The sequence below is a fragment of the Cryptomeria japonica genome, chromosome 6 (genome assembly GCF_030272615.1).
Source record: "Cryptomeria japonica chromosome 6, Sugi_1.0, whole genome shotgun sequence".
Lineage (NCBI taxonomy): Eukaryota > Viridiplantae > Streptophyta > Pinopsida > Cupressales > Cupressaceae > Cryptomeria > Cryptomeria japonica.
The window spans coordinates 120046270-120057947 of NC_081410.1; the positions used below are offsets into that span (position 1 = coordinate 120046270).

Consider the following 11678-nt stretch of genomic DNA (forward strand, 5'->3'; position numbering starts at 1 on the left):
TTGAATTTACTAAAGTATGAGCATGTGCCAGCTCCTTGACACATGCTACTACATGTCTTAGTCTTTGTTAAAAGCCTCTAGACTTTGTTAAGGTGTGCACTAGTCACTTAGTACATGCTAGTAAAAAAAATTATCTTCTCTATAGAGTGTGCACCTTTGTCCCTACACATGCTTGTACACTACATCCATCCTCTATGTTGCTTTAGTGTACCTTAAATCTATTCGATGCATCTCTTTCCCTACTCTAGCACATGTCAAACTATCATGCACACTTCTGACACAGCTTCACCACTAAGCCTTCCTAAGGCACACCATTGCATAGAATTGTAAGAACTCCCTACTTTGTATTGGTGCGTCCTTTGCCTTAGACATGCACCATTACACTAAACAAGAATTTTTGGTTTTCATTCTTTAATCTTTCTTCTTTGGAATGGTACGCCTTGTCTCGTCTCATCTACTCTTAGACTCCAAATTTTTCAAAACTTTTACTTCTTTATACAAGTGCAGGTCCAATCTTTGACAATCATTTCATGATCCTATGAGAGTTAGAAAAGAACCAACAAGGCAATGCAAAGTAGACAAGATTTCAAAACATGTCAAGGGTAGATAAATTAAAATTTTCATACGGGTACAACAAATAACAAAATTTAAAACCTTAGGCTATCCCTAACTTCATCATTTAATTAACCAATGAAATAAAAGAGGAGTGTAGAATTATATAATCTTCCTTATTTCTATATATAGCTTTCCCTAAATCCCCAATAGGAAAAAGTGAGTTGAGTGACTATATGGTGCTTTTCTTTATTTTATAGCTCAGAAGTTGGATGATGGTCCCGTGACCTCTCACCAACTATTACTCTCAAATCTGATTTACACGCAAATTTCTTGCAAAATATTCTTGTAAGAAAATTTATTAAGGAAGCTTCCCTTCTTTCCACTTCTTAGTTTTCCCTTTTATCTATTGTATTGTGAATATAATTTTAGTGTTTTATAAATTCTCTGTCTTCAACATGAGCCACCGTAGAGAATTCAAGCTATGTCACAACGCAATGAGATTTTAAAAGAAAATTTATGGATGGTAACACAATGATTGGAAGCAAAAGGAAAAAAGTTAAAACACTTACAGAATTATAGTAACTGATGATAAATGTACGTTTTCCAAAGAGCATTCTCTAGTAGACGAGTGTTCAAATAACTAGCTAAGGCATACAGAATTATAGTGACTAATGATAAATGTACATATTCCAAAAAGCATTCTCTAGCAGACGAGCATTCAAATAACAAGCTAAGGCAGGTAAATCTCAGGAAAGAAGACCAAAGAAACATTAAAAAACATGTGCAAATATTTGTGGCAAAGAATGGGCAAGAAGAGAAAACCTGTAACCCACATTTGAGAAGTTTTGAATTTCAGCTGCTAGCAAATAGTTAGTTATGCAAAAAATGAATCCATGTAAAGAGGTATTTCAATTTGATGTTAAACCACATTATGGGATGTAATGTCCCTACTAGTTAGAGATCATTAACCTGCAAAACAGATTGTTAGAACACAACATATAGATATATATATATATATAAACCATTTTAATTCACAATCTATTTTTAACACTGAATTAGCATGATCATAATTTTTATCTAAAAAAAGATACGAATGCCATATGAAAGTATGTCCTTAGGCGGCTGTGAAGCTCGCCTTCTTGGAACCCCTTGGTTCCAAGCCCTTCAGGAAATTGAAGTTTGCGTTCGAATCCTGTCTCTTACACCCAAGCCCTTCAAGGAAGACCCTTGTCTATTCCTTGCCTTGGGTGATGCCTTCATCATCCAAGTCCTCAGAGGGGACCGGCCAGATCCGTCTCTTCTTAGTTGGTGTTTAGTCAACTAAGCCCTATATATGCATATCAACCTTCAGTATATACTGCCCTAGAGTTTGTCAAAAACCCTTCCTTAGACTAAGGGAGTTTCCTCCCTATAGCCTCCCTCATGTGAATACCTTTACATTTCATTTGCTTCATTATTACAATTTCTATATAACCTTATGTACATAGCCCTGAATTCACATATATTATATATTTATAAAAATGTTCATTACCATTATCTTTTTATATTCTTTAACATGTATTTCTACTATCCTGATTTGTATTCGTTATTAACATTCCTTAACATTTAATAACCCTTCCTTATATATGCCTACAATAAGTTCCCATTTAACTTTACTAAATTACCCCTATATTTCTCCCTACACATACTACATGTCATTGCCTATATATATCTGTTAATACATTTATACCTTCTATATCCCTGGATATATATATACTATCCTACCTATTTATACCTTTATATTTATTTATATGTTAATTATTCTTATTACCTATTTTATACAAGTAGACCCCTTACCTGTCTGATCGCAGTGCCTCCTCTTTCCCTTCAACCGTATCTGCGCTCACTCCTTCCTATCTCCCTTTCAGCAGCCTGCATTGGTGGGTTAAATACCCTCCCATGGGAACGGGGTGACGGTTCGCAGCCTAAGCTGCGGCTACCGTCACACCATTTCTCTTCCAAAGGAAGGGGTGTGGCGGTAGACGCAGCCTGGGCTGCGTTTCCCGTCCCACCGCTTCCCGCAGGGGGGGGTTGGGCCTTATACCATGCACTTTATTAAAGTGCGTAACATGAATAATAATTGTCTTCGAACTATTAAGTGCATCAATATATATTTAATAATAATCATTATATATATTAAATGAAATAATAATTATTTAATATATTAATCCTATATTTAAACATTAAAATACCTTAAACTTTTAATTAAATTTAATTAATTAAATATCGATGTTAACATTATTACCTCATTTGATAATTGATTTTGTCTTTTATTTATTTATATTTTTTTCAAAAGCAACCTTACATTATGCGATGCGATGGGGATATCACATGGGACCTGGCAATGTGAGAGCCATACAGGAGGTAATTCAAGGATTAAAAATCCCCAAGCTTGAAAATCAAAAGCAAAACTAGAGTAAAGGTATAAATATGGGTAATTCGCTAGAAAATCAAAAAAAAACTTGTGCATATCTGATAATTGTAATCGTCAATGCGAATTTTATGGTTGTTTGTAGTTCAGACTATGTCACCAATATTTGCACGCTCTAGTTTATACATTTATTATGACATCCACCTATCAGAATGCAATTTATTTGCCATGACATCAAACCATAAGAATGCTATGTAGGTAAGGAACCTCGAATCAACCACCCTATTTTATTTATTATTTCATGCAATTTATGTAGACTCTATGTTGTTTTAGCATGGACCCTGCCTTTTTTTGCTAACATTTAGATGCCAGTGCCAGTATGTTTTCTTTCATTATTAACATTTTGTTCGTCTAGAATATTCAATTATGCTAGAGCATATGGCCCTTTCCAAACAAGGTAGAGCGAAAGATATTATCAATAATGAGTGGCATTTTTTTCCTATACACATACAAGCAAACATACAAGTACTTGAGCTATAGTTATATAAGAAAAATGATGCATAGAATTTAACATTTCACAACATACTTTAAAAGGAATTCAACTCTCCCCATAAACATACAGGTGATTTAAAATCCCTGACCAGATTTCTCATAAAGTAAGGAAGGACAACCAGCTTGACAGATATTATAAACTATGAAAAAAAGTCAAACAAAACTGAACAGGTATGGAAGCCAACTTACTTTTCATCAGACTTTCTGCACGCATTTTCTTCATTGAGTACATAAGCAGGTGTAGAACATTTTGATATTTTGTCTTTCCTTTGAGAAGAATCCTTGTCCCCTGAAGAATAATCGTAAGCCCTCTTGCTATATGTAGTCAAAGAGTGATTAGCATTTCTTGGAAGGTTATTGTGACTTGAAGGGCTCGAGTGCTGTAATTTGAGACCAGAATTATCTGGATAACCTGAATTTCTTGTATTACAAGCTATACGAGAAAAATCCTCACTAGCTGGAGAAAATTCACACCATGTCATGTCAATCCCTAGATCAAAATTTGTTCTATGAAAAGTACAAATCAGAAAAAAACTAACTAGTCTACATGCTTAAGTAACATCACCTAGACAAAAAGCCATTCATTTGTTAGCATGCCCACATTTTGGTATGGTACTATTCCCATTCGTTAGAAACATCATACCAAGAATTAACACATTAGTGAGTTTATTATGTGCATGCCAATAAACCATAAAACTTGGTCACTCAAAAAACACAAGAAGACATGAAGAATAGCAATGAAGTATATTTAAATTTTAATGGTTTTGTACCTATAGCATAGAACAAGGTAGATGATTTCCTTACCAATAATCTCAAGTTCTTGTACAGAAGAAAGTGTATCAGGCTCAACCTGCAAGCATAAACAACATACATCAAAGGCCATGATATCCAAACAAAGCTACAGTTTGCGTGCACCATGAGCAAAATTATATAAAAAACCTGGTTTAGACATCAAGTAAGCACAAAACGTCAGAGTGAAACAAATATCCTTTGGCCTACAACAACCAAGGGTATATATCAGTCAAAAAATTCCTTTTTTCATTCAAACACCAGAACCATTGCATTTTACCATCATTTTGTTTGAAGGTAACTTCACAAAGAAGAGATTGAGGTGTGTTACATGCTAATACAAAACAATGCTACACACATGCTAACTACAAAACAGCCTAGGATTGTATTAATGTGAAACAAAATCCCATCATAGAGATTCTTTCGGTCACAACCAAGCCATAAATCAAATTAGCATACCCCCTTGTGGAAGCCAACAAAGGGGACTCCTTTCAATTTACCTTTTATATTCTTCAGATTTTTCCCTAGGTTTTGACATCGTGATCATGCTTAGAAGTAAACCAAACCTTGCCAATTCACCTTACATTTCAAAACATTGATAAGTTAGTCATCACATAAATATCAACCATGAGCTAGAGAGGGCCCATAAGTCATGAGACCAAAACCACTAAGTAGTACAAGTAGAAACTCTGAGGATGTTAACATGCGAAACAAAAACACAGATATCAACCTATGTTCCATGGAGTTTCGGGGACAAGGACGGCAGGGGATGCCGGGACATGTTTCCGGTACAAGGGTACTTTTGGGTCATTTTCGAGGGGACGGCAGGGGACAGCTGTTAAAAAATAGGGGGTTTTTTACAAATATAGAGGAATTTCAAATGCGCATATCATAACAATGGTAAAGCATTCATCATAGACATTAATACATTGCATTAGACTTGAATTGAGATTTCACAAGAGAATTGACAAACATTTTACCAAAATTTGAATGCTTTTATCAATCATTGCCAACAAACATATGTCATAAACATCCATAATAGACATAAAATGATAAATGTTAAGTATTAAACATCCATAACTATGAGATGACATAAACTGTAAATAGAAAAGTTAAAACATAGAAGTCCATAATCAGCTGTCTATCATAATGTTAAGATAAACTAAAAAAATATATGGCTGTCCTTAACCAGCTGCTGCTTCTCTTCTTGCTGCTCTTTTCTTATTTTGCAAAGGTCAAAATGAGTGTCTTTCTCTTCCTTTTGTTTGTTTTATGCATTAGATTAGGGTTTGTTATATTTTAATGTTTATTTGGGGTTTTGGTGGGGCCAGCTGAACCTCTATTGTAAATTAAAAATGTGTTTTTCATTTTATTTTGGACTTAAAAAAATTCTGGCCTGTAGGGGACGGCCAGCTGTCCCAGGGACAGTCAAGGGGCGCCTAGGCGTCCCCTAGCTGTCCCGGGGACAGATGGCCATCCCCTACTGCCCAACACCCATCCCCGAAACGTCCCCTGTAAACCCCACTTTGAAATATAATTTAATAACAAATAATGATAATACTATTAAAATACAAAAGAATAAAAATAAAATTAAAATTAAAATATAAAATAATATAGTTAAATATAATTAAAATTTAATTAAGTTAATGAATGGTCAAAAGACATGGAAGGAAAGTTGTGACTCCCTCAAACATAATTTATAAAAAGGGCCAATAGAACCTCATTTGAGAAGGGGGAGAATTTGGAAATGAGAAGTGCAGATTTGATTTTAATAAGAAGTGCAGATCTGATTTTGGAAGGTTGTGTCCCTTTCAAAGGGCGGAAATAATGAAGAGTTGCAATCTTTCAACAGGTGCAAATGGTGAAAGGGTGTGTCTCTTGCCAAAGGGCATACATGATGAAGAGGTGTGACCTCTTTCTCACATTGAGAGATATAAAGGGAAGGAATCAAAAGCATCTAGTGACATCACCATAGATCAGATCAGAACTGTTATTAAGTTACAGGCAGTAGCATCCTTGTTCTTGGTGGTATACATGGGGATGTGCTCAATATGTACGCTTAATATATGAAGCCTGATAATGTTGTTATGCAGAATTTAGTAGTAATATCAATATAGACTACAATATGTAGGGGACATTACAAAGAGGTGCGATTAATAATTGTATAAAGAAAGATAAATATTAAGGACATGGGATGTGTCTCTTACCAAGGGAAGTTATCTTTCCAAGACATCATATAAGAAGGAGAATTTCAATGCAACACTCCATAGCATATCATATTGGGTGGCTTGCCAAGTATGTGGAAGGTAATACAAAATTGAACTGCTAACACAGAAGGGACATGGGTACATATGCAGTGGCCAATTCTATAAATCGTCTCCAATGTTATTTCAGGGACGCTTTAAGGATGATGGAGTATACTGGGGCAATTCAGTCATTTATAGCCTTTGAAGATTAAGTAGAGAGTGAGAACTATCATCCTAAAGAATCTATTATTCTAATTTGTTGCATCTGCTGAGCAGTAATGCAGTAATGATTTATAATTATAACATTAAGACATATATCTGAAATATACAAATCAGTGAAAATTATCGAGATAAGTTCTATCCTCTAAACTATTCTTAAAATTTTAAATTAAATATTATAATAAAATGTATTCAGTTCTAATAAAATTATGTTTATTAATTAAAGTTCTCACTTTATTTTAAAAAAATTGATGTCTCAGGGCTAAATTAAGGCAAATCCCAAACATTACATCCCCTGTGTTTTTGCCAAAAGAGGGATGCTTACGAAACAGCAAATTCCCGTCCCTGCATCCCCGTTTCATCCCCGGTACGGGTACGAGGGAAAAAAGGCAGGGGACGCATCCCCGTGGAACATAGATATCAACATCAAATTATAGAGGGCCCATTAGGCATAATGCCAAAACTGCTAGCCATGGTAGTACCAAAGAAAGGGAGGATGACAAAACATCATTTGGGGGCATCCCACGCATATTAACCACAAGCTATAGAGGCCCCATAAGCCATGATAGTGACACAATCATCAATGTTAGAACCAGTGAGGAGTGTGCTAGCACATCAAGTCGAGACATAACATAGCTATCAACATTCCATGATGTTTCATCAAGATTCAATTGCATAGTTTGAGTCAATTTTTATCAACCTATATTTTATGAAAGTGGTTCAAACAAACTCATATCTCATGAGCATGAATGGTCCACTTAGCACCCATCATATCTAGGTGATGTTCACATGGGTGAAACCCCAAGATTTCTATGTAGCTGAATCCCAATAAAAAGCATCATATAATTTGATACACTACGAAAACACCAATTAAATGAAAAATAAATGAGCTAGGGAGGCCTATAAATAAATGGTTCAAAAGGCACAACACTTGTATAAGGTTTTGCAAATGGGCCAGCAAGCCAAGCAGACTTCATCTTGTAAAGTCTTCATGGTTAAGCACGATTGTTCACAAGGGTAAAAAGCATTAGGACTACCAGGGACTTCCATAAAATATGGGTCAATAAACATTGATTTAAAATTATGCAATCCCAATACACAATTTGGTAGACTACAAAATATCACCTAAATTAAAAATGAATGAGCTTGGGACCTCTAAAATGAATGGTTCATAATTGTGTTAGAGTAGCAATGGGACAGGTGAAGAAGTCCCAAAAACAATGAGAACTAACTGAGCCATTCTTGCTCATAAATTATGAGTTCTTGTAAAACTCTTTTCTGAAATATTAATCAATAAAGATTGATTCAAAAACTATGCAGTTGAACCCCGATAAAACATCATATAATTCGATACACAATGAAAACCCCACCTAAATAAAAAATAGCTATCAACAATTCAACCACAAGCTAGGGAGGGCCGATAAGACATGACGCCAAAAACACAGGCAGAGTTTGTACCGGGGAGAGGGATAATGCTATCACATCAACAAGGAACGCGACATAGATGTCAAAGTGAAGCTAGAGAGGGCTCAAAAGACATGATACCAAAACTGCCTATAATATTAGCATCTGTGAAGGAGTATGCTAACACATCAACTCAGGCAAAGAGATGAACATAACTCAAAAAACATCTGGCAGTTCAACAGCTCGAACTCTTTAGAAAAATCCGCAATTACCCACTAAAGCAAATTGGACACATTTAGCCTTAAGCAGACCATCAAATGGAATCACTCCTCCCTCCCCTAAAGCCCCTTATAACCAGTGTCAAAAAAGGTACCTCCTAGGGCTGCAAATTCTTATCTACTTTGCTCCGCATGCTCTGAATTTTAATCAAACTTGCATCAAAGAAGATTAAACATAAAGTTCATCATTCCAAGAAATTAAAAAAGGAGCGAGACCTATCAACTTATTCAAATTAATGTCACAAAAAACATTCAGTAAATATCAAGCGAACCTTTTGTACTTGCGCTCGCTGTTTTCTCCGTTTTCTCTCTCCCAATAATCTGTCATAAAAAACCTTGAGATTCCTTCTGCAATCGGTTAATGTACGGAACAACTGTATGCCCAACAGATTTTTTGTTCTTTTTATTTTCTCATCAAGCGCATGGTCATCAAGGTCGTCAATTGAGGCCTCTGCATTATCATCATTATCTGCATTTTCCCTATGTTTCTCCATTTCCCTCGGCACTGTTTACTCAAAATCTTATGCCTTTTACTGATGCTTTTTGTTTTATTACAGCTTACAATTCCATCCTTTCAAATCTTAAAATTTTTCATTCATTTATTTGTCGAAAAGTTCTCTTGTTCTTCTCTGCAACAAAAGAAAAAACGAAAACTAAGCTTCCTCTCCCTCCAATTTCAGTCGGTATGAATCACATTACAGTCGAGAACGGGGCAGATATAAAAAGTTTATGTGGGCCACAGCACGGCTTCGCGAGTTGCGTGCTGCCGCGTATTTGGAATTGTCAGTACAAATCGTGTCCTCTGTCACGTTCTGAGCTTTAAATTTTTTCTAAATATTGCAAAAATATATATTTTAAAGGGATCTTCCTTCCTTCTACAATTTTTTTTAAAAGGCCATTGTTATTTTTAAGTACATTGTTCCATATATAATTTTAACAGCCATACAACTCTAAATTAAGGAAATTTTCATTTTTGTTTAAATATTTTTTTATAATTTAAGATTTCTTTAAAATAAGACTCAAGATTTCCAAGTGTAGTTTTGATTTTTTTTTTAATTTTAATTTATGTTTAGTCTTAAGATAACTCAATTCAAACAATTCATATGAAAAGTTCAAATTGTGCACCTAAGATATACATAAAGGGACATCATCTCTAGGTCATTATCTATCTTATAGGATTGGCCATCATCATTTAGAATCACTCACACAATTGCTCGTCATACTTAGAATTGTGTATGCCTTTGGCATAGCATCATTCAACACTAGGCATTCCAGTTATTATCTCGTATATCAACAAACACCTACGTCTTGTACTCAATCACTTCATCACTCATTATACTTATTCAAATATTAGATCCTCATTAGCATAGTCGCATCATTGGTATTAGCATTGTTTCTTAGTATGTCTTCCAACATTTATTAAAATATTGTAATCAGTCATCAAAGCTTGAGTAATGTGCACAAAGGGAATCAAGTCAACTTCTTGTCCATGGCTTAACAAATTTTAATGGTGTTTTTAAATACCACAAAGTCACCAATTATAAGTGCAAGTGCATGAACATTTATTACAAGTACTGAAGTTTCAAAGACCATAGGTTTAAGGTTGCTAGGAAAATTCGTGACTGTGATTTTCAATATCATGTATTTTCCAATTGCGAGTGTAGGTATAATGAACATTTATTAAAAGTACCAGATTTTCAAAGACCATAGGTTCAATGTTGCTAAGGAAATTTGGGAATATGAATATTAGCTCAAAATAATAGATACAAGGATAAGGGTAATGGATGCAAATTTGAACTAGGTTCACTAATTTATAAAAACATAAGAGGTAGTCTCCTTATGATCATCAACTATAAATAAAATTATATTAACTCAACTCTAACCTTGAAAAAAAAAATCAACACCTTGAATACACACATTATATAGTACGATATAATCAACATGACGAAGGTTCAATTGAAACATGAAAACAAAGCATAAACTTAAAGGAAACATACATATAAGACTAGACATAAAGATCAACCCAAAGAAACCATCAAGGGTGAAAGCTCTACCAAGAGTGAGAACTCAAGCCATTGTCCCAATATCTCATTCAGTCATACAAGTGTTACAACAATAGTTAGTCTAACTAGAATCATTATAACATGTACAAACTTCTTTAACATATTTTAAATTATGTAATAACCCACTTAGAGCATTAGCTCAAAGCCACATAAAAAATTTGTGATCACTCAAATCCTAGCTCTTTCTCATAAACAAGTCCTTGGTGTTGGCAAGGTGAGAGCATAGAAAGATTGGGATGAGGACAATAGAATTACATGAAGGATAATGGTAACTAGCCATTCAATTTTTATTATAAGTAAAACATAAAATTGATCAAGCCAAATTTATTAACAGTGAATGCAAATCCAAGCAAGGTAAACTAACTAGAAGCAAGTAGAATTAGATCAATTCCAAAATGGTATACTAATTCACCTTGATACACCATTCAAAGCAAAAAATGTATTCAAACTCAAATAAGATCCAATTATTGAATCGACCAAGACCTTTTACAAAGATAAATTAGGATCTAGCTCTAAACTGTCTAAGAACTTCAAAAATTCAAATATTAGTGGTAAACTGTCCAATTGACAAATAAGTTATTTGATTTTTCGAAGCAAATACTATAATGATAATTTTGTAAATTCAGATATTTATAAAGTTAAGTGTTAAAATCATAAATTATGGGTACCTCAAAAAAGAGAATAAGAACGCTTCTATTGTAGCAATTCGGGTATCCATCTATGGTTGTTGTAACTAGAATGTCCAAGACCATAATAGCTTTCTTATTCATGAGGTATAGTTAGCAATTTGTTGTTAGTATTGGTCAAACCTTAAGAGTTAGAGATATAAATGTAGAAGTTGATAGTATTACCAATGCCCAATTCACAACATAATAACCAACTCTTAACAATGTGTATTGCTTGAAAATAATAACAACCAAGTTGAGGAGTATTGGTATTGCCTAGCATCAAGTATGGCTTGTTATGTAAGACTTCAATATATGTCCAAATAATAGTGATTAGTATTACCAAGATAGATCTTTAAAATATTTAATTAATTTACCATATCATAAGGAAATATCTCCTAAAGATACAATTGTTCAAAATGTAAGCCTAGCAATAATATAGCCCTTCTATCATCAACTAAAGTTATAATCAATCTATTAGGAAAGTGTAGATTAAC

At 34.2% G+C, this 11678-nt stretch overlaps 1 protein-coding gene across 7 annotated transcripts in view; it reads right to left on the bottom strand.

Moving 5' to 3' along the window:
• The window catches only part of LOC131053738 (ubiquitin-like-specific protease 1D), a 163058-nt gene extending 153828 nt beyond the window's left edge, over positions 1 to 9230 (bottom strand). For 2 of the 7 annotated variants that reach the window (XM_057988380.2, XM_059207217.1), the window contains exons 1-3: positions 8726 to 9230; positions 4322 to 4367; positions 3707 to 3974 (exon numbers count right to left, since the gene is read on the bottom strand). In XM_057988380.2, the coding sequence (XP_057844363.1) occupies positions 3707 to 3974; positions 4322 to 4367; positions 8726 to 8947 (536 nt within the window). In that variant the 5' untranslated portion in view covers positions 8948 to 9230. The remainder of the gene's footprint in view (positions 1 to 3706; positions 3975 to 4321; positions 4368 to 8725) is intronic. The other 5 variants (XM_057988378.2, XM_057988379.2, XM_057988377.2 and 2 more) reach the window with 4 other exon arrangements.
• Between the last annotated feature and the right edge of the window lie 2448 nt (positions 9231 to 11678).